A 24,886-nucleotide genomic window follows, 5' to 3' on the forward strand; every position below is an offset into this window, starting at 1 on the left:
ACTGTAGAAAATATTGAGCTCAATGTGATAACAAGATTATAAAATACGGAAAAGAATATTCAGCAATTCTCACAACGTGAGTATAGATACTTTATATATACTTATCGCATCTGATATATTAGAATAGACTATTAAAATTAAATATGTTATGTTTGCTACTTTGTTGTGACAATTAGGAGAATTATAACATCCGGCATCGATAATATTTCGTAACATGGGGTTTTTTAATTAATTACATTTATAGTAGTTTTTAATTAACTTCTAAGAATTATATATTCATTTTAATTAAAACGATTTTAACTTAATTTTTAATATACATATTTTTGTTTCGAGACACGCACTTTGTGTGTATGCTTTCGCACTTAAATTCTTTCTCTCTCTAATCACAATAAGAGTGTTTCTCAATGGAAAAGAGTAGCTTAAATTCAGAAGAATAACAAAACGATACAAAACCGCGATATCGGATCTGAATCACACATTCCAACAATTTATTTTTGCAAAAGTGCTATAAATTTTATTGAGGAAAAGTAAGAAAAAAGAATACAACAAGATTGCAAAAATTCTTTCCGATAACAGACCTAGAAACCGAATAAATGGCACATTGTATAATGCAAGCGAGTGTTCTCTGCGAAAAACGGTCGCCTGCCTTCGACAGTGCGCAATATTTTCGTGACCCTGGACTGACATTGCCAAACAACCAATACATGCGGCGATAGAGGGACGGTCTCGCTAGAGTGGAGGCCAAGGTCGCGGGTACCCCACTCCACCCACCCCACCCTGGCTTGCTACTATGTTGACGCCTATCGCTCGCCTGCCCGCTCGTCTTCCTGGTGACGCAACTATGTGTTGCACAGCTCGAACCGACTATTATGGTCGTCGTTGTTGTAATTCCCGTTCCGCGCCGGGTATCCTGGGAAGCCACCTCACTGGCGCCTGTTGTTCTATTTTATCGTTTTAATTTGCCTATAGCGGAATCTCTTCTGTGTGTTCGTCGAGCTAAGCAATTGTTGCGCAATAAGGAAATCAATGTTTATTTGCGAAGACATCAGAAATATACAACTATAAATAATTATTGATTTATTTCTGTATCGTCGAGCATTAATCTTAATTTACGAACACTAACGAAATTATATATATATATATCACACACACGTACGTGCGAATTTACAATTAGAAATATTTCGTTTTCATTGTCGCACATATATAACGGAAGCATGCCTTACATGACGAGGGTCATACACTGGCATTCTTGGGGGAGAAAGTTGTCAAGCGAGAGGCCGAGGGTCCAGGGTTATTATGAATCGCGAAAAATTCACTGGAACACGAACTTTTTCGTTGGAAGCTCTTTAAAGGGCTCGATCCTAGTGAACCATGTCGTTTGATATCAATATTCATATTCAACATAACAAGAATTTTCGAAAATAGATGTGTATATATAACAGAACGCGTGCAAGAAATATATGGATAATGCACATAACGTATAAATGTTTTATCTTTTATCCTTATATTTGTTTAATATTTTTTAAATAATCTTTATTTTCGAAAATAGATGTGTATATATAACAGAACGTATAAATGTTTTATCTTTTATCCTTATATTTGTTTAATATTTTTTAAATAATCTTGTTTTGTCTGCTTGCAGACAAAGCTGTGGCGCCAACGGCATCTTCTCCCGTCGTCTAGATTTCAGCGCTTTCAACAGTCTGCCCCGCACCAAACTTAACTCCTACCACATCAAGGTGAGTAATTAATTACCTTGCTACTTTTTGACATAACGAAAGTTTCGCTTACGAGCTGTACGAATTACAACACACTGTTTTGTTAACGAAATCAACTGACGCGACGTGATGAATTGTTGGCTTGTTGGCGATTACAGATTACGAGATATATCGCGTAGAATAGTAATCAATTCAAAATATTACACTAGGAAAGAAATATTTCTTAAATTAGATATTTTCTCTTTTAATTGCTTCAAAATTATGAACGAAAAAAATTATTTTTGTTTATTATGTAGCTGTATGACGGGTTGTAATAATTTGGCATATTTAATTAAACACGGATTTACATATGTATACATATGTAATAAGGTACAAAAACTAACTTGATAGATGGAGGATTAAACCGATATTGGTGACCAGCTTTAATCGCGTCGTAGGAGCTCGTTAAATTAATCTCGGCCGAGAGACCGTCCTTTCCACATGCGTAAATCAGGCATAAGCTACGCCCCCGGTGAATCCTTTCGCATACACACACACATACATCCCGTTCTGTAACACTGTCGTCCTACCCTAAATACGAGGGGAAATCAATACCCGAGTAAACCGAATAGCGTGCATGTGTCTCTTTGCGCGCGCGCGCACGCACGCACGTACGTACGTACGTGCGCTTATGTCGGTATTAAAAGAATACTTTTACTCGCCTACGACTTTTCCCTTGACCTGTGCTATTCCTGTGCGACCAGTGCAAAGTCTGCTTTCACCTGTGATTCAACCGACTTATTCACCTATTAACTAATCGATTAACTGGCTTACTCAGAAAGAGATGGAGAATATCGTTAATCCGGGATTAGTTAACCTGGATTATCAATGCGACTCGTAAACTTTTTTATACCGATGCCTCGACCAGCGCTAATTCTGGTTAACCGACGCTTCTTTATCCGTATCTTTATATTGCGAGATAATAGAATCGAGAAAGAGGCAACATGGAATTTGATATTCCGTGATTAATCCAAACCGTTGATTTAATTTTGTTAAACAGTGTAATAACTCTAAATCTAAATGTGCTATTATGGTTTACTTGTATAAATCCTACATTTAAAAAACAAACTTTGAATATTTTATTGTTATATGTTTTTATTGATATACATTATGTTAATGCAGAATAGAAGTATATAAATATATCTATATTTTTATATTTATTCAATTAAAACGCGTTTCAACGCAAATTTCAATTAATGACAAAATATTACCAATGCAAATGTAAGCGAAACTTCTATAAACCATGCATTATTAACGAGCTTAATAAATTATGTAAATGCATTTTGACCTTACGTAGAATATTATACAATAGATGAAGTATGAAAAACAATCAATTTCAATATACATTGTAGCTTGAGATTTCGATTCGTTGAAGCGATAAATGGCGAGCTTTTAATGTTTCGCGTTTATAAAATGCTGCGTTTATCTTGAATTTATTATATGGAGCAAAAAAAGTAGCTTTTTTGAGGGGGATGGGGCATCTATAAATGATGCACGCCCCAACTCTCGTTCCATAATACTTGACAAACTTTGACCGATCTGACCTCGACCTTCAAACTGCCTGCCATTTCGGCGCTTGTTTGCGGGAACGGAGAAAGAAAGGATAACTGGTAAAACAGCCAGCCGGCTGTTCCCCTCTCTGAATTAGGGTACGTATTCTCGCGCAGGGTTTCAACTTATCTCGATAGAATCACCCGAGCTGTATGTATTTTCGTCAGGACTTGTGTCGGCCCGAGCAATCGTCAAAGTTTAAGAAGTTAACGACGCGGCTAATTAGCGCCGTCGAAACTTGGAAGCGTTGCGTTCCTCGCGCGATGTTGCTAATCCTACATCTGTTACGTTATTATTTCTTGTCGTTACTGTTATTATCGACATGTGGCGGAAATAAGAGCAATCATTTTTCCCGCGACTTTACGCGCGGCGCCGCTCGTTACGACACGTTCATAAAATCCATCCTGGCTATTTTATTAGAAAGCACGTGTGTGTACCCTTCCCTCGATCATTTTTTTCGGCTTTACCAACGGTGGGCTTTATTACAGTTCGACGTGGCGTTTATAGCCCGCAGCGAGAATTGCCTCGCAGAAACGGCATTAACACATGGCTTTACTCGCGGAGAAAATCTGCCTAAATATACGATACTACCGTTATTATTGATGAATCGTTTGCGATAATATGGATATATTTTATGCAAATAAATTGTCAACTAGACGAAAATGTTTCCTGATATATCCGCGCTTTATTTTCGTGATTAGAAAAATAAACTCAATGTGCGTATCTTTTTCTACGTTGCGGTTTTGCATTCTTTTATCAGCGAGTATTACGCGATGAAACTTTCCGTGGCCGTTCTCGAACGGCCCGTTCTGGCAACGAACCGGCACGACGACCGCTGCTGTGTGTTGCTGGTTCCAGTTTTTCAATAATACCGGTTCTCTCAGCTTCGCCGGCCGACTAAACCTAACATGAGCCGTTAGGTAACTCGAGGGAGATCGATCTCGCGCGCGCGCGCGTGCTACGGACGTGTGTGCACGCATCGCGTCGTGCAGTAGCAGAGATGGTTACGCGGGGAAGGACGGGCAGAGGGGACTGGAGGAACCAGGGCATCGTCATAAACCCCTCTGTTGGAAACCCTCGAAACACACCCAGCGAATCCTCCCATGGCAACCGCGTCCCCGTAGCAATCGTTCCGTTCTCTCTTCCCCGTGTAACCCTCTTGTATCGAGGGTGGATTACCCCTTTCTGCGTTGCGCGATGCGAATTGCAAAATGCAAGGTTTGCCTTTTGCGCGCTGAATACCGATGTGCACCGCCGACAATCCCCCGGAGTCACTTAAGACCGGGGGATTTTGCCGCCGTGAATTGGAAGTCGTGGCGATAACTCCTCCGTTAAGACAACCCCCTCCGTTGCCGTCGAGGCGAGGAAAAAACAGAATCTTCTCCGCGCTTCTATCGTCGTCTCGAACCCTTTGCTTACAATTTTTATCGCTCTGCTTCAGTTGCGGATTCTGCACTAATAATATTTATAAAGAGAAGTAAGATTAGCAAAAATATATAAATTTTTTTTAAACTTTGTTGCGTGCGCAATCTGTGACGAACTATCGCGAATTTCGTGTGAACGACCTCGCGGTTGCGTCTGACGATAAATCGGACAGGAGGAGCAATGGGAAAATGGGAAAGTGGCGTGCTGCGATGCAGTAACAGTAACTCGACACGTGGCTTATGTAGACACTGAAACTAGGAGTGGCTTGCATTCGCATTTTATGCTTCGCGCTGTGTGTCTTATCTATGTTTGTTTGCAAACGAAAGCGACGAACATTTATAAATTAATAGCGCAATATTTTACATATTATATATTTTATGAATTTTGTAATATAATGTAACATAATCTTAATCTCGTAATTCTAATATAATTTTAAATAACAATGCAGCGTGTATTTGCTTTTGCAATGCATTTTCTGGTGACTAAGGGTTAGTAAATCGAAAGTAATATCTCATAATTCGTCATAAATTCGTATCTATTGCCTTTTTTTTTTTTGTTTTGTAACTATGTAATTGAATCATCACTGTTTCGATGTAAATATCGGTAGTTTATTTTTACGTCATGAATTCCCTCCCCTCCCAAGTGTGCGTGCGAAGCGGTTGAACGACACGAATATTATCATTTCGTCGAATACTCGATACGCTAAGCGTTACATTAGCCGCGATAGTTTATTATTGCAAAGTCCGCGAACTGCGGTTCTTTATCTCACGACTCGATAAATATTGTTTCTCCGAGCGCTGTGTGACGAAGATAAATGCATCGAATGTCAGCGACGCCAGCTTGCAGAAAATACTGAGCGGGCAAAATGTCAAGTACACAATATTCTGTTTCTTTCACCCTCCTTTCTTGCACAAATAAAATAGAGAGAGAGAGAGTAAAATATAAATAATAATATATGCAATAATAATAATATAATTAATAATAAAATTAAAATAATTGGAAAGAGAAAACTCGCGCACTTTCTATATACTTTTAGCTTTTTAGAAAATGTAATACACAATTATTATTTTAGACAAAAGAATACGATTTTTTTTCCGAAATAAATTTTGAGCGTGAATCAAGTGCCTTACCGGAGTCAACGCTTATGCCGAGCGTTATATTTCGCCGCTGAATGCATTATGTTGGTCTTATTATCTCGGCCTAGCCGGTTCTGATAAGAGATTGTTCCGTTAGCAAACATTCGCAAACTACGCTTTTTCCGTCAAGGACATACGGTGCGAAATGTAAACTGCGTCGAGCGTTTTTTCGGGTTGCAATTTAATTTTTTTTCTCTAAAACTATGTAGAGTGCAAAGATGCTTTAGTTGATTTAAATTTTTATGCATTTTTTTAGTTCAGTCTTTTCAAAATACTAATGTTTAGTTGATTGAATTTAATTGAGTGAAAAAAAGATTTTAAAGAATTTTCTAATATATATAATGTCTATGAAACTACTTACTCTCTTCCTCAATACGTTTCTTCTTTCATTCATATTTACGTCATTTACACGAATCGGTGAAACAAAGAAAGCAAAAAAGGACTATAAAAACTGTACAGATCCACGTCATAGACGAGAGCGATCCATCTCGCAAAGGATTCGCGTAATTTTCTCGAGGATTGCGCGGGGAACCCTCGTTGGTCTACGCCGAGTGGCGCTAGAGCTCTGAATGATACTCGTGTTCGAGGGGGCAGAGATTAATTAAAAGGACCGCTCGTAAGAACGACGTCGAAAAGCTTTTCTCGTAATTCAGCCGTCCTGGAAAAGATGAAAAGCGAGGTCTTCCTTTCTTCAGCGTCCTCTCGTGCTTCGCGAATCTCCTCGCGTCGCGTCGCGTCGCGTCGTCTCGCTCGTCGATTCGATGGACATTGATTCCCAATGAGCTGACGCTGATGTACGACGGCCGCTTCCGATCACCTCGAGCTAATAGAAAACGTCCGTGTGGATTTATTATGTACCATGTGTCGTCGTGGTCGGTATTTCCCGCTATTTTCGAGACAAAAAGTTTAGTATACACTGAGACCTTCTTAATTTTGTGTAGATAGATACTTGATGACGAAGAGCAAAATATATTTATTATCTCTTTGTCGCATAGAAAATTTATAAAGTATATATGAATATTAGTGGAAAATAGATTTTTGTGAGATGGAAATATTTCTTTCGTACGAGAAATTTTTTATTTTTTTTATCATCGTACAATATGAATTGTGTTAGTTTTAAAACTCATATCTTGTAGGTTTAATATCACGTGATGTTAAGTATTGATTGCTAGAACTAAATTTCTTTGCCGCGTTCGCAGTAACGTGAAACCCATTGATCCTCCGTGGTCAAGCCGGTGCTAGAACAATCACGTCATTCTAAGGTAGTTCTCTAAGTAATGTAATCTTCCTGCTCCTCTCGCTGGTGGCGTTGATTAAATTCAGAGGCAGTACGAAACGGTGGACGGAAGTTTGGTGGCTTGAGTTTCGAACGGTGTTTCAAGTCAGGCCGGTACTAATTTCGTTACGACATAAACGAGAAAGTGGTAGTCGCGGCCACGAGAAGTATTCGTACATCTCATTAGCCTCTACTAAACTTTGATTAGATTTTGAAAAGAACGAGAGAAGCAGAAGGTTCTCATCGTTGTGCCAAGTTTTAAAATTTTAAAATTTTTACATTTAAAAGTTAAAATTGCTTCCGTACTAGTTTTTTTTTTTTCTTTTTTTCACTGAAGTATAACAACATTATATATGTCGATAAAACAATAGCAATTAAGATTTATTGATGAGAAATTGTTAAGAGTATAAAAGAGGATTGTTCCGTACATTTATATTAAAAAGTTATCTGTAAAGAACCATATGTGTTCACGCACATTTCTTATTTCTATACTCTACTCTCTCAGTCTTTCTCCACAATTTCTCTCTTTTCTTTTTATTCGCTGAACGCATTTTGTGCGTTAACTCTTATTGCAGGCTTGACACTCGGCACACAATGGAGGTTTGCATTAAAGGTCATTAGCTTAAACGTTCGTCTTCCTGTTGCGCAACTCGTGTGCAATTCAACGTGCTGATATTCGCGAGACCGAGAAAGAGAAAGAGAGAGAGAGAGAGAGGGAGAACAAAAAACGAGAGAACTTGAATGCAGAATAATTATGTAAATTATTAATTTAACAGCATTGATCGATATTTTTCCTATAGTTTTTTCGTTGCTTTCAAACTTAATAGAATATATTAAATTTTGATACTTATTACGATTAATAAGAGCCAAAGCACAGTTAAGGGTGCGAAATAAATAAACGTTTTTTCAAATAATTTTTAGGTAATATCTTTTCCAGAAATTTAGATGAATACTTCCATTTCAAGAAACATTTCCATTTAAACTTTTGCTCGGCAAATGAAAGATCTGGGTTCAATTTCCGGTTCAGTTACGCGATATTTATCTGGCTTATCACATTGTTGGTTTAAAATATTTATCATTCATTATTCCAACATAATTATTAATAGTTCGAAAAAAGATACTTTTATCTTTCATTACGATAATGCGAGTTCATGATTCTCGTCAATGCGGACTTTTAGTCGTAGACAGCTGGACTGTCCTTGAATTTATCCCTGAACTGGGATAAGAGTCGTGGTTCCCTTGAGAGCCCGACCTACCTCAATCGGATCGATGCAAGATAGCTCTGCTTCTCGCGCCCCACGTCACGCGCACACTAGTATTTTTGTCCGTGAACTTGATATATACACGGACAATTTTTTCGAGGGCGAAAAATAGAGCGCGGTCGGCTAGACAGACAGTTGGTGCATGTTTTATTCACACGATTGTGAGCAATTGAATAATAGATATATAAAAAGATCAATTTTTTTTTTTTCTCTCTGTATTGAATTTCGAAATAGGAAAAAATTAACGAAATAAAAAGCTTTTGTCTTTTTCACATATTCATTTCCGTATAAATTTATAAATAGATTATATAAGATTGTAAAAAAAAAAAGAGCAATATACAGTATCATTTATCCAAACATAAAAGCCATTTCAAGAGATAGCGAATTTTTTTTATATCTGCAATAGTTACTTTCACGTGAGTATAATCCTTTTTTAATAATGACGAAGAGAAAATAAGAGATTTGAAATGGCAGATGCGTGCTTTCTCCTCATCTTCATCATCATTACAGAGACGAATAACCGATGACCTCTCTTTGACGAACAGGAATATGAATGATAATGTGAGGAACGATTCCTCCTTCTTCTCATGCTCATTAAGCTGAAGAGTCACGGAAATTAAAGCAATTGTCAGGCATGTTATTCCACGCTCAAATAATTGCAGGCTGTTCAAAGAAGCGTTATTATTCGCGTTATTTTATTTTATTTATTAGCGTTATTATTTTCTTTGATATTAAAAATAGTTTATATTAGATAATATAATATTGATATTAAATATATATAATAGGTGATATTAAAAAATAATAATTATATAAAAATTATATTAGTGAGCATAAAATATATTAAACATTTCCTTAGAAACCACTATCTTTTTCATTTGTCGCGGTTAGCCATATATTTTGGGAACCCACTTCCTGTCGTGCATCGCGCGCTCTGACAAATCGCGGTTTCGCGAAACAAAGCTCCCTCGCCGTGACTGAAACAATGAGCGGTCAAGCATTCCCGTGGACGCAAGGGGAGGAGAAGGTAGGAAAGACTGACATCTGACTGAGGGAAAAGAAAGAAGGAAAGAAACGAGCACGTCATAATCGGCGAGACGAATGTCGTTCTCCTTCTTCTGCGGTCGCGTCGTTGGCCTGACGCGTCACCTAAGAGTAAAAAAGGTGAAGCCGCATATAAGCTCGGCGGAAGGGATAAGGAGGAAACTCGACGTCGTTTAGGACCACGTCTGTTCGTGGGCGAAAAGTAATGGCGGTGGACGTGGTGCCCGCTTCCGTTCTCGTCGCGAAACGCGCTTAGCCGCGGCGAAACGCTTCTCGTGGCGCCTTTTACGGGTTTCCCTATGTCCGACGACCGGTTTTTGTCCTCTCCTTAAACGAGAGATGTCCCTCGCGTATTTTCCTTTCCCGGGAATTGCTTAGGACCGGTATTTTCTCTATATAAGCTTGTGCCTATGTTTATACGGGTTCCAGAGCGGAGACTCTGTAATCTTGTTTGAGATGGAATACAGACTAATCTTGCTCGAATCGGCGCATCGACCGTGCAATGTCGAGCCCCGCTGCGTAAGATATTAAAATTCGCGAAGCGTTGCCGCTGCAATATCGGCGAGAAAATCTCTCTCCACCCCGCCGAGCTGCTGGATGCTTCTTTATTCGCAGTCAAACGAAATGCCGGAATTATGCGCCCGACGCTCTAAAGAGATAAAGAGATGATGCGAAGATAAGAAACCGCGCGAAAAGAATAATTAAGTCGAAATAAATTGCGCATTTACCGGAAACAATCTTTAAAAATTGAACGAGTAACGAAATATCAATAGGTGCTCTATCAATTATTAATTAAGGAAAAGGTAATAAATAAAATAAAACAAACATGCGCGCGTATATATAAAATATATAAAATATTGACGACATTTTTAAATAAAATTAATTATATATTTGTACATCCGGCTTTAAATAATTAAAAATCAAAATATCATTTTTGTATAAATTTTTAACCTCTCTATTCTTATAATTAGAATATAATACTAATTTTTACACCTAAAATTTTTTAATCGCGTGCATTGTAATTTCTGTACAGTTTCTTGATGTTTCCAGATTTTTGTTGATATTAGTATTCTCGAGTAATTAATATAGAATGGAATGAGATGAGCAGGAACATAATATTACGACGGAAATTCTTTTTCGTATACGTATGTGTGTATGTGTGTCTAGCACATTTTCCCCTCTTCTTCCCAATTTCTTCTCTTCGTTTACTTCGGTTCGTCTTTGTTCAAACGGAGATCTGTGCGCCTCGGCTTTTTCCCCCGCTGTCTTATACAGGGAAACCGAGCAAGGGGAGACCCTGATAGAGAAATAGTTGGAATACGAGGCGTTACGCGCGGTGATTTGCTTCTTGTGCACAATGGATCGATCTGTCTGCGTTCTTCATGCAAACCTCTAGCGACGCGTGGGATATTGCCAAAGTTTTTAAAACCTATTCTCATTCGCGTCGAAAATTTCCTTTGTTATATATCACGTTGCAAATAGTGCATTGATAGATGCAATGCATCACTAATACGCAAATAATAATAATAATTTAATTTTGCTTATCCCATTTACTTGCTACATCCTACGTCAGCGGATTAATATAACGGGGGAGGTATTTAACAGCTGATAACTGAGCAATAGCAGTGGGATGATTGATGCAGAAAGTTCACATTTCCGTTGGGCGTAACTGATTAAAGGCCAAAGTATCTTTGGTACCAGAGTGTACCGGTAATTAAGATATAAATTCTCCTAGTGAAATAGTGTCTCCGAAATGCTCTAACGTGTCGGGGCTGGCGTGGCACAGCGCGAGGTCGCTCGCGTGAAACGACCTCCGAAGCATCGGCTGCGGTTGTGAGGGGAATACCGCGAAAAGTTCGTAGATTTATTATGCTATTACCGAGGGTGATAGGGGGCCGGTCGGGGAAGGAACGCTTATGGGTGCGAACGCCGAAATTTGCCTGCGGGAGGTCAATATAACGTTCGGCCGGGAACGATGCGGCGCGGCTTTCCCTTTCAGGCGCACGCACTGTGTCCGCGAGAGAAAATAATTTCGACGAATATTCCCACGAGATGAAGGCGCGCGCCCGCAGCGGAAGCAAGTCGATCTTTCTTTTTTTTCGATTTTGCGTGAACAGCTTAACTTCGATATCGTTGGATGGACTGACTGAATGCTCGCGGTATCTAAATTCATCTGTACACAATCGCGCGAAAAACTACGAAATGTGCACTTAAAATGCTCGCGACAAGTGAACGGAGCTGCGAACCTATTATTGCGCAAGTGAAAACAAACTTGGTACTATCTCTGTTGAAATATTGTTGAACAATTATACTTGGTATGCGGGATATCGAGTCCTCACATCGCGATTATTCGCATGGCGATTTTACGTGACTTGGAAAGATTTTAGCTTCAACTTCGAGCGTCGTAAAAGTCGCTGTAGATCATAGGACTTAGCATTTAACTGCGCAACTTATAACTGCGACTGTAACTCGCGCGATTCGGAGCGTAAGGTGCGTTCTCGGGAAATCTAAGAGAAAAGGCCAAAGTCGTTAATTGTTAGCGGATGATCGTGAGAAAGTTTAGCCGTACATACACGCGGTATATTATTAGATATTTATCTAATAGCATTAATACCATCATTTATCATTATAATCTGTCGTAATATTTTTCGAATATATAAAAAATATTTTATATTAATTCTTTCTTTATTTTATAACTGTTTAAAATAACAGTTTTGCATACATGATTAGAAATTTGTTTTTAAAAATATTAATATACTTGATTCGCTGAAAAATTGTAAAATTTTGTATCTGTAGTTTGAAATCAGCGTGATGATTTTGGGACTTATGTATTAAGCGCGCAGCGACAAGATTACTGCCGAATTTTCATTACTTTTACACGGTGCGTTTGCGATGACGATAGCGGACCTGAAAGTTCGCCGGGTGGCATTGCACATTGTCCGGACCGGAGAATGGCATCCTATTAAAGTCACCAAGATAGAGACCACCCGATCCTCTCCAGCCTAAAGTGCCACAGATAGTTGGAGGGCAGGAAGTTCGGTGTTCCAAGTATGTGCATTGTATACTCGCGCGACTCGTACATTTAGACATAAATATTTCTCGTTGTTGCCATTATAATCTGTCGTAATATTTTTCGAATATATAAAAAATATTTTATATTAATTCTTTCTTTATTTTATAACTGTTTAAAATAACAGTTTTGCATACATGATTAGAAATTTGTTTTTAAAAATATTAATATACTTGATTCGCTGAAAAATTGTAAAATTTTGTATCTGTAGTTTGAAATCAGCGTGATGATTTTGGGACTTATGTATTAAGCGCGCAGCGACAAGATTACTGCCGAATTTTCATTACTTTTACACGGTGCGTTTGCGATGACGATAGCGGACCTGAAAGTTCGCCGGGTGGCATTGCACATTGTCCGGACCGGAGAATGGCATCCTATTAAAGTCACCAAGATAGAGACCACCCGATCCTCTCCAGCCTAAAGTGCCACAGATAGTTGGAGGGCAGGAAGTTCGGTGTTCCAAGTATGTGCATTGTATACTCGCGCGACTCGTACATTTAGACATAAATATTTCTCGTTGTTGAAATATCGGGTATTCTATCGAAATGCGCAGAGGAATTTTAGATTCGTCTCGATAAATCTTGAATAGTAGAGTCACTTTTTAATTACTAATCTATCGGAAATTTATAAATTATTGAATTTATTAAACTTTTAATTGTGAAAGAATTTTTAAATATTTGTTGATCTTTTTTTATGTGCCCCAATACGTTTTATTTACAAAATAGCACAATTGAAAGGATTTTTTTCAGATATAAATTTTTAAGATGTAATTTATCTGTGTAATTGATTCGATTAAATTTTAAGATCATTTTGGATCTACAGTTTTTTAATTTAATTTATTTGGATATATAATATTAAATAATAAACATTTACCGTACGACGGGACGGAAAATATTTTTTCTTTCTCGCGATACGATGATGCGCTTTAGCAAGGGTGCAATTTAAATTTTAGATGATGTCGTTACAAGGGATGAAAGTTCGGCCTCGTAATCGTCCGTAGCGCTGAATGTCAAGGGCAAGGGGTGGTGGCTGGATTTGTGGGTGCGAGCAAGCGGGCAGGGGATGGCGCGATGGCAATGTTCGATATTGGAATCGGCCAGAATCAGCCAAATTTACGATTGCCAACGGCGACTTTAGTACTGAACGAATTTTTCTCGCACAATCATACTCTGCTGTTATCTATGTTCCGATCGGTTCTCTGCTCGGAGATTAGTTTTAAAATTTAAGTTGAGAGAAACTTTTCTGTCTTTTTTTCGTGGCTTTGTTGTATGCAGAGAATTTTTTAGATTTAAATCAAGCATTTTTTCACATTGCAAGTGCGCATAAAATAACTTTTAATTGAGTTATTAAAGTTATTAGTTGAATTATAATTAACGATATAATTTCTTTTTTTCTCTTCCCTTTGGAGAAGATAATCGGAAGCACGACCCTAAGAGGCCATAACCGTTTCGTCCAATTTCTTCCATAATCCTGAAAAGACCGTGCAGTAAAAAGAACGTTTCATCCACAACCAGGACACTCTCATTTTCTTTTCACATATATTTTCTCACGTAGTTTCCACACATTCCTCGATAGATTACATCGGCTGCTTGAGAATCGCAAAAAAAGGGGCAGGCACTCGTGCGAACTTTAGTACGGCCAAATCTCTCTCGCCGTGCCTTCTCTCGCTCCGTTTAACAGCGAGATATCAGTCTCGTTCCATCTTGAGGGAGGGCTGAAAGCGGGGTGAATTTGCGGCGACGGGCGAGAGCCTCTTCTTTTTTTGTCGTACGTAGGTAAGTGCGAATGTCTGGGACGACGGCTCTCTCCCGATCTGTCGTGGAACAATGTCTAGCAAACGTCCGTACGGTAACCCTTTCGGTTATCCGTTGCGGTTCGCACGGGCTCGAACCAGGGCGGTCCCGGGCAATCGCCGGCGCTTTCCCTCGTCCCTCGGTAGACCGAGACGTCCGGATGGATACCGCATAGTCCTCTTGGACACTGAACCCTCTCCCGTGACATTAACGCGACCCTCGCACTTTGAGTCCTGAATATCAACGACATTAGCCGCAACCCCTGGCAGGTTGATGGCTTGGGACGGCAGCGGAATGTCAAAACCGTGGCTTCGTCCCCGGACTGGTATTCCATTGCCATTGATACAGTAGTGGAAATGCGATTGTCACATCGCGTCGTGATCGGCGGCGATTTGTATCAATAGCAATAATCGTGACAAAGTTAAAACGAGAGAGAAATGGAATTACATGGAAATATGTGGTGACTATCTACGGATTTTAATGTAAAATTCAATGGAGCATCATTTTTTTAATCGTCACACCTCAATATCGTAAATATATATAATATATATTAAAATTTATTATCGTTTCGCTAGATAAATGCAATTTCAGATAATTCGCGAAGCAATTTTGATAACGTTGACATCAACAGCTGTTTTCATTCTCCGTGAGATGCTTTTAGCGTTTACGACTAGTAAATTCTTGCTACGTCAGGATCAGAAGTTTCATGAGGAGTTTGAGCGAACGTATCTCTCCGCGTGAGGAGAACTTTTGGACTTTAAGGTGAAATAGATGGTCGTTTATTCGCTATACGCAACGCTGCTTCCGAGAAGCCTGACAACAAGTGTGAAGTGACTGCCGCGAAGGATAAATGCGGAGAAAGGTACCGCTCGGAGTGAGTGACTCGCTCGTTAGCTTAAGTTCACCGAGTTTGTTTCGCGTCGCTCCTCTCCCGGACGCATCTTTCGCATGTCCGTCATTCATTCCAAACGACACCAGGCATTCTCAGCAGAACTTTGAGAAAACTTTCGTATTCATCACGTTTAAGAACACGTGTACACTCGTTAAACGTTGAGTGACGGTAGGGGCGATCTATAGGCGGCCATAGAAAAGCGATTTGATTTATTTTAAAATAATACGATGGCGACTATTCAATATTTCTCAAATCATTGGCGAAGAAATCGGTGTTATATTTTTTCTCTTTCAAACAAACTTTCCCGGAGAGTTGCATCTTTGTTGGATTCGCCATGAATCCCGAATAAAATCTCTTTCCTTCTCCCATGGTCAACAGCAACTGTAGGGATTCAAAAGCGAGAGATGGAAAAAGACGGCGCTATGCAATAGGAATTCGGAAGGTTCAGATTCCACAGCTACATGAAAGAGGAGGAACTGCGGCGCGCGACGAAGGCGGGAATGTTTGCAACCGAGGATCAATACCGCGTCGTTCCCGGCAATGATCATGATGAAATCATCGACTGTATCCGGTATCACTCGTCTCTCCCTTAGTGTCCGGCGGCCCTTCCTTCGATCTTAAACCGACGCGTGCCGTATAAAGATTTCTTTTTCTCGCAAGTTTCTTCGCTTCTGTGCTGGATCTGCACGATTTCTCTTTTGGGATCTCGATCCCAATTTCTCAATCGCTGACTATACTTTCTTCTCTTTTGGCGTGCACTCCGTTCGACATTACGCCGTTTCCGGGCGTGGCGATCTCTGTTAAAGCCAGCGCAGCGCTTTTCGCGGAAGTGACTAAAAGGCCGGAAGTGACCTTGTCACTTTTTTCATTCGTCCTTGGAAGAAGCCATTTATTAGACAATCAATTAGCACTTTTAATTCTTCTTCATCTTCCTCTTTATCGTTCTTTTTTTCCCTTTCTCAAGATATTTCGTTCGATCCAACTTTATGGCACTTACGTCTTTCACAATCGTAAAATTTCTCTAGAGACTACTCTCGAGGCTCTAAAGTTTATGAACGTTGATCCTGCTTAAAATTCGTATGTAACATAAATTTGAATTAAAGTTGCTTCCTTATTCTAGATTAATATTCAGATAGCGTCATAAATTCAAATAATACAAGTCTCGGACGGGTGGTATCTTTATCAAAATCGTCGTTGCCTATCTCGCTCTCTCTCCCTTTCTTCTCGATGCTCTTGAGTCCCGAAGAAATCTCCCGAGCCTAAAAGTACTCTTTTATGGGAGACGACGAACTTGGTCATTCTTTCGCCCATCTTCGAGAGTCTCGGAAACCCAAACGTCGACGAACCCTTAATCGGTGAGCCGTGCGTTTCTCTTTACCGCCCCCCTCCTTGCCTTTCGTTCACGGGATGTTCTTTGACCAAGTCCCTCCTCAGACAGCGTTACACAAATTAGCGATCTTTATACGATCCTCTTCTCTTTAAGTCTGTCGAGTGGGGTGTGGGTGGTTGGGGGTGGAAAGGGGTGGGTGGGAATCAATGGCGCAGCTGACGAGCGTTTGGTTGCGCGTGCGCGCAGACAATTCTATCGACCGTCGCTGCAGCACAGACACGGCCTACCCCTTCCAACTTTACCAGGGCCAGGCTGATCTCTATACCGTGATGCGGGGGGGTGGTTTTCCTCCGGGGATGGTGACGGTCGAGTGGCGCGGAGGAGGGACGAGACGAGAGAGGTGACTGCGGCACCGGCGACGGCGGTGGTGGCGCTTGCAGCGCTGCGGCCTTGACTCTGCGCTCGCCAACTTTCCCCGATGATCCACCACCGGGGTAGACACCCCGGCGACATCGCCAGACGACCCGGCGGCCTCACTCTCCCTCTCCTAGCTTCCTCGCTCTCTCCTTCTTCCTCCGGATTCTTTCGCCGGGGACTTAACACCCTAGTGCCGTGGGATCGCCTGTGATACTCATAACCCATTTTACACTCGAAGAAGAAACGGCATCCTACCGAAAGATCGCGCTTCATAGTTTTATCGTTTTAGAACTGGAAATGCGCGAATGGAATGCCATCTTTTAGAAAAAGAGAGAAAGAGAGAGAGAGATGCTGAAACACAGTCTTTGAACTCGGCTCGAGCCAGGACGAGAAGGGTAAGAGCTTTGCCGGAGGCAACGACGAAACCTAAAGCTCTTCGACGCGGTGGCCCGACTTAAGATCTCTCGTCTCCCTCTCGTTTCAACACGCTTACGACACCACCCACGCGCTTTGTGCGTTTTCGACGCACGCGACGACCGTAATCGAGGGGTGTGGCAAGAAAGAGAGAAAGAGAGAGAGAGAGAGAGAGAGAGAGATGCTGAAACACAGTCTTTGAACTCGGCTCGAGCCAGGACGAGAAGAGTAAGAGCTTTGCCGGAGGCAACGAAAAAACCTAAAGCTCTTCGACGCGGTGGCCCGACTTAAGATCTCTCGTCTCCCTCTCGTTTCAACACGCTTACGACACCACCCACGCGCTTTGTGCGTTTTCGACGCACGCGACGACCGTAATCGAGGGGTGTGGCAAGGGATGGGAAACCGGCCGCGGGAGGAAGGGGATGCCAGGGAAAAGGTGTATTTTACGATGGATCTTCTTTCTCGACACGCGCGCATTTTAAGTAAACTTAGCGAGGGAGACAGGCGGGCGTCCTATCGCGTTTTACACGAGGCTGCCTCGCACAGATCTTTTCTCCCTGTATCGTTACGCAATCTTGCGGAAGGAGAAATAACGATTCCTTTCCGCGCGCTCGTCTTTTCTTTATTCGGGTCTCTTCGAGCGTTATGATCTACCATTTTAACGCTGAGTTGTATACGCGACGAACCTCCGATGTATATAGGGACAATCAGCATTGGAAAAGCGAAATAAAACGGTATCAAGCGTAAATAACACGCACACATTGTACATATTTTATTTTTAATATTTTTCTATCATTTCTTTATTTTGCAAACTTTAAGTAAGAAAAGAGACGAGTAAATACCAAAATCTACATTTTATTATGATTAAACATAACATTAGATATTGCATAGATATATGGTTTATTAATTGCGTATAGTATTAAAAAAAAATATATATATATATACGTTTTTTATTATTATTGTTTTTCTTTGTGAATTAGAATTTTCACATTCGAATTTACATCTGTACATACATATATATATATAAAAGACCCATTTCTCTATTCTTCACTGCTGTCGTCGTCGACAACGATTTCACCGCGTGACGTATGCTGTAATCAAGGAGCAGCCCTCCCAGCAATTTTAACCCTTTGTAGGTAAATGCTCCGTCCACGCGAAAATCAGACAGCCAGCGTTAATCGTCGTCGCTGTCGTCATCGACGATGTTCCCGTCTCGTCTTTCGCGCCGACTAACGACGACTCTCGCCATCCTTGTCGCTCTTGACGTCAAGGACTGTCGCTATCATCGGGCAGACAATAGCGTGATTAGAGCACAATGTTCCCCCCTCCCGTTTCCCCTACACCTCCCGATTACCGCGCGTTGCTCCTCCGGGGACATACCTCGGTGCATCCACCAACACACCTAAGCACACGCGCGTATCTATATTCCTATTCGCGGTGAAGCAACACGACGTTTCTCTCTTGCACTCCGACGATGTCGTCCTTTTCTGTAGAGTACCGGAAGCCATTGTGCGGCTGGTCTCTGTCTCAGTTTGTTACCGGCTTGTATCGGGGGAGTGTGTTGTGGCGCGCGACTGCGAGACGTCAACCGCGCATTAAGTTGATGTATGAGCTCCCAGACCCGAGACACTGTCTGGCTGATGGCCTCCGTTTACGGTGTTCGACTGAGGGGAAAGCCGAGAAAATTCACACCTATCCTTCTTCCATCACAGACGATGCTCTCGAGAGCGATTTTCTGCCGATGAGTTGTCGATAACTGATAAACGGTCAGGGCATAGGAAGAAGACATTTATAATTCTTTCGATACTTTTAATTAATGACAGCGTGATTAAATATCTCGCTATTCGAGAAACATAGCGTTTTTGCAGCTATCTGTTTTTGTATTACCAATAATTTTTGTAGCTACTAAACTAGTCAATCTTATCGTACACAATTTTTATTATACTTTTATATACTTTCTTTTTGTATATATATTTATATATTTATTTTATATTTATACTACTGCTGTTTAGTTTCTTCTTTCTGTTAGCTTTTTATAAAGAAATGAATTAAAAAGATTGACTGGTTAAAAAGTAGTTTCGTATATCGTACGTAGATTTACAGAAATGATACTTGTACGTTTGCAAATAAAATCATTATAAGTAATGCAATAATTTTGTTCAAAGATAATGAATACAACGAGAATAGGAAACGATCGCGTAATTGACCGTGAAACAATTTTTATCATTACTTCCTGAACATTGCCTTTCGAAGATTCTTTAATGAGATATTATAGAAAGCTAATTCCATCTAATGCAGGTCTCATTAGAATTTACATGCACGGGAAGAGAAGGCTTTTCGGTCGCCTATACTCTAATCTTACTATCTGATCGTCCGTAAAGAGTGCGCGCGTCTCCGCCGTGCTCACGTGCCACGTGCGCGTCTTATAAAAACGGCGAGAGCCGTCGGTGAGAATCGTCATTTGCAAGAGTTACGACCGGGCTTCGCGTCAAAGGGCCGCCGGCTAATCAGCTCCCCAAACAGAGACCGAAGCTAATCTTCCCCAGCTCATCAGCGACGGTCTTCGTCGTGTGAGCGCGCGCGCGTGTGCGTGTGAGAGAAATGGGAAAGGACGAACGGGAGGGAGGGTCATGTCCCTTGATGTACGACGGTGTTTGATGGAAGATAGACTACCACGTAGACACACGCAAGTACATACATACGAGTCGCGGCATAAATCGTGCAAAAGGACGACGAATATCTTGTCGCTTATCGGAGATGTAGATTAAATATTGACGCAAGAGATTTCTTGATTTATATATTACAAATATTAAAATTTATCATACAATGTAAGAGAAGAGAAAATAATTTGGCATAATATAAAACGAAACGTCATTGAATGTAATTAAATCGAAATTAAACGAATAATGCTTTATTCGATAAATTTTACAATGTACAATATCATGTATAAAATTCTAATTCTACAGTGTACAATTTCGTGTATAAAATCGATAAACTTTGTTCTCTTGGATGAAGAATCGTAAAGATTTTCTTAGAATTAGTATCCAGGGAAATATGTGTTTGACGGTGGTCCGCGAAGAGGGCCGTTTGGGGATTTGTCGTGTAACATATACGAAAAATCGGATTTTTTTGTTCCTCGTAAAAGAGCTGGACAGGGGGGAGGTAAATCGCTTTCTTCTTCTCTGTCCTCGTTTTGGATTCTCGGCATGTCGTACTTTGCACGAACGAAGCGGGCCTTTCCGAATTGAGTGGAAAGAAGCATCACGTCCGGACGACTAGACGAGTAGAAGGATTGTCTTGGGATTTCGGTGGCTCTCCGGGGCCGCCGACCACACACGCGACGTACCGAATTCTCTCCCGGACGGCTGCAGCCTCTCCTAAATAAAGTCCGAGCAGATAACATCACGCGCATCGGGTGACTCCTGGATAGGTATTCAATTTTCGTCTCGCGTGTTCGCTAGTAATCCAGAAGTGAATAATTGAATGGAAAAATAGCTCTCTCCCTCTCTTTCACGATTTTTTTCCTATGACCTATGACGTTAATCGTCATGAAAAGCTGGATAAAATACACGCAGAATTCGATAAGAAATATAAATTTATAAAAAATTTATTATTATATATTTATTATTATTATATTTTTTTAATTTCTAAAATTAATAATTATAATTCTAGCGATTTTAAAATGTACATTAAGGTACTATATATTTAAGAATAAATCTTAAGAAAATATAGAAAAGATCTCTTACGACTATTCGTGCGTTGCTACGGACAGGTTTTCAAATTGATACGAGACGAAAGGTAGCGCGAATAAAAGACATCATGCGTGGAGAACGGTGCGTTTTCGCCACTTTACCAAGAGGCAACTTCTCGTTCGAAAATCTCGTTCGCGACGGCTTTGTGCCGAAGTAGCGAGACGTTGCCCTGCTTTTCGTCTCGACGTTTCGATCCGCCGCTACCGCCGCCAAATTCCACCATCTACCACGCGACGTGGAACGGTGGTCTTCTCCTTCCTCAAATTCGTCGATCTATCATCGGGCGAGCTCCGTTGACTTTATCCGATCCGCCTCTATCGCGTTTTCTTGGCATACCGTAATGAAGATTTATAGGGAGCTTACAGAGAGGAAAGAGGATGGCGGATCATCGAGATGGCTTATTGCCGTTCTCCAAAACTTTCTGAGGTTTTAAGTACTGTCTCTCCTCTTCACCGCTTCTCTCGACGTCCTATGGGAACGGGGCCGCGGAGACGGACGAGACCGCAGGACAGCTCCGGGTATATTAAACTTTTTATAGAACGTAGTAGTAAGAGGATTGTGTCATATTAAAATACTTGGTCTGCGTCATCTCTTTTCGCCTTTCTTCGCTAGAAGAACCGTTTGGTCCATCTCTCCGCGTATATCTTTTTATCCTTAACCTCCGACGTTTCGGGTTAAACGTCCGCGTCCGCCGAGATGGTGCATTATTGTACCGCAAGATACAAGTCTCGCACACATAGTAAATAATTTAAGATATTACGCGAATGAAGACACCTTTCTCGTTTAAAATTAATAGATGCGATTTTTGCTGCTACGAGAAGATGTTATTCGAAATTCTCATCCGACAGCATTTGTTTTTTAGCAATTTAGAATAGCGATGGAATTCGTTAAAACAAAAGATGTAATGTTGACTTTACATTGTTTGACTGTTTAAATCATTTAAACGCTATATTTGACAATGTCAGATTATTCTATTATATAATCTTTTTGTTTTTTACGATATGCTTCCTGATCTTTATTATTTTATGAATGATAATTATAAAATAATAATGCATTAAAGTGGAAAATGGAATTTATCATAAATTTATCTTTGTGCTTTGTACAAATATTATTTTAATGCCTATTTAAACATTTGCTTTAGACGTGCATACATTTAATTAATTATCGATTGAGCAGATTATATAATGATCGGGAATGTAAGGCCTTAGAAAAAAAATAAAAATATAAAGTTAAAGATAAATAAATAGAATTCGTTGGAACAACTGACAATTTCGTGACAGAAAGAAATTGACGCGTCTGCAGTAAAATTAAATAAATAAAATTAAATAGCTTTCTCTCTCGGGTGCTCGTTTCAAAACAAGAGGAATTTATGGCCATGGCCTGTGTGTGTAATAAGCGACGCGGAACAATCGATATCTCGATATGGTTTTATTACCGTTATCATCACGGTCGCGACATTTCACGGACGAATCGTGAATCGAGTGACAACAACAACGGCATGTTTTCGTCCACGACGATTAGATCTCGCTCTCTATTGAATTTCACGATCGCGTCGTGGATCCTCGAAGAGGTCTCTCCGTGTTCTTCCAGCGCGGACGACATAAATTTCCATTATCGGACGGGCTCGTATCCGGCCTAGACGCGGTTATTGTCCGCCAAGTTTCTACGGTACTTCATCCGCACCGCTGTCCCGAACTTCTCGAGAATGGATCGCGCGGTTACATCTTTCCTGCACATTTATCTCTTTCGCAAGACAGAGAACATTTACTGTCGATCGTAACGTGGGTTTGCGTGGGTAACGTTAAACGAATCTTTATGGAGATCAATTTTACACGTATACATTTTTATACGTATATTAGATTTTTATAATTTTATATTCGCGTATTTTTTGTGCGTAAATTTAGATACACATCACGAATACCTTGAGATATCGATCTTTACTTCGTGACTCTATGAATGAAATCAATTCAATCGTGGAACAGCGGTAACGAATAAAGCCGACGGAAACGTACGTATATATCCGCGAGCGAGATCTTGGAGGAGAATCCGCTGTGGATCGGTAGTAGCTTATCTGCCTACTCCGTTTTCTTAGGCGCGCGACTCCGATATCGCGATAATAATCACCCCCTTTGTCCGGTGACTCTCGCGCGAGAGATGCGGATATCTCGTGCGGGAGATAATCTCGGGATACGGTCGGCTCCCGCCTTTCACGGCGTAAGTCGTGCTTTAAGTCGCTTTTAATCGAGTTCTCAGGCCATGTAAGTCGAAGGGGGAATGCCGCGGCACGTAGCACGTAGGTCGCCGGGCAATCCTGCCAAAGGAGGAAGAAGAAGAAGAGGTGCGTACCGGCTGCTTTATATGCAAACGGCAAGGACGACGACGTCGCTTCCCCGGGTCTTAAGGCGTTAAGTAATTGCGCGGAGTAATCTCGGATATGGGTTATCGTTATCGGCGAAATCACGCCGGTGTTACGCCTCGATCCTCTCGAACGTAATCGAACGATTTGTTACATATACCTAATTCAATAATTGCAAACGTATTTATATTAAAAGTTACAATTATCTAAATAAGCTGTCAATAAATTATTTTACGTTATTTCACGAAATAAATGTTAAGAAAACAAAATGTTATTTTTTACTTCCATTTTATAAAACGTATAGCGCATGCTCGTTTAAAAGTTTGCATATTTGTGTGCAAATATTTATTATATAGATTGTCTGAATTTGTTATTTTTTATAAAAAATTAAATTAATATCTCTCTCTTTCTCTTTTTAATATTTACCGTATGTCTTTGTATATAACCAGAACGCAAACGAAAATTCTATTACAACGAAATCCACTTCATGTTAAATGACAAATAAAGTTTCGTTATCTATCTGTATTTAGCCCACGGGTTGAAGGGGGCGCCTTTTCTACAATGTAAACGGGCTTCGCAGATGGAATTCTCGGCGTTTACGTGAAGGGAAAAGGCGGATATTAAAGTGTAGCGGGCTCTACGGTCAGGTTGAAAAACGGCTCTCACTATGGTACTTAATTCCAAAGAGGTCCCGGTCGTGTCATCAGCTATCCAGCGACGCGCTCCCGCGAGATAGCTGCCCGGTAATCGTGGCGTTTTGTCACTTTTACGTCGTTGAAACGAGGAGCGAGAGGCTCAAAGGAGCTCAGTACAGAGATGAAACACCGTGTGGTTGCTACTTGATAGGTAGAGGCGCGTTACCATACGTAAGTGTGCGTATCGGGACACGCATAAATGAACGCGCGGCAGGGCGCTTTTTGCGCTAAAGTAGGGCTTCGTTGGTGATCTCATTTATTTCCGTGACAGAGAGGTAGTAATTGCGTGTAAAAATATATATGGAAAATGAAAAGAAGGGGGGAATATAAACTATCTTTTGATTAGATTATAGATTATACAATCATTGATTATATTTATAACACTTATAATATTAATTCCTAAATAATACATTTTTAATAACGATTCAAAAACATCGATCATCTATAGTCATCGATCGGACTTTGATCAAAGTATACATACGTGCGTCAAAGAGATGGAGCGCATACGTGTGTGATTGTGTTAATCCAAGAAATTTACAATGATTTTGATACTTAAAATTTCCGGATGCATTTTTTAAGAGACGAGTGGGTCCATGCAATAGTTGTGTCGCGACTGTTGCTGACATTCGACACGACACGCTCTCTCACGCACTTACCGTACCATATATCGGCGGAGTGTATGTATTTTAGAGTCGCGTGCCCGGAAACATTGTCGCAGG

General features: G+C 40.5%; 1 protein-coding gene across 1 annotated transcript in view; it reads left to right on the forward strand.

The window, feature by feature from the left end:
* Window positions 1-24,886, forward strand: part of LOC115233524 (headcase protein) — a 133,967-nt gene that overhangs the window by 21,681 nt on the left and 87,400 nt on the right. Inside the window, exon 2 of the mRNA XM_029804006.1 lies at window positions 1,643-1,739. Within this exon, the coding sequence (XP_029659866.1) occupies window positions 1,643-1,739 (97 nt within the window). The remainder of the gene's footprint in view (window positions 1-1,642; window positions 1,740-24,886) is intronic.

This window comes from Formica exsecta, unplaced genomic scaffold, assembly GCF_003651465.1.
Source record: "Formica exsecta isolate Colony F162 unplaced genomic scaffold, ASM365146v1 scaffold176, whole genome shotgun sequence".
NCBI lineage: Eukaryota > Metazoa > Arthropoda > Insecta > Hymenoptera > Formicidae > Formica > Formica exsecta.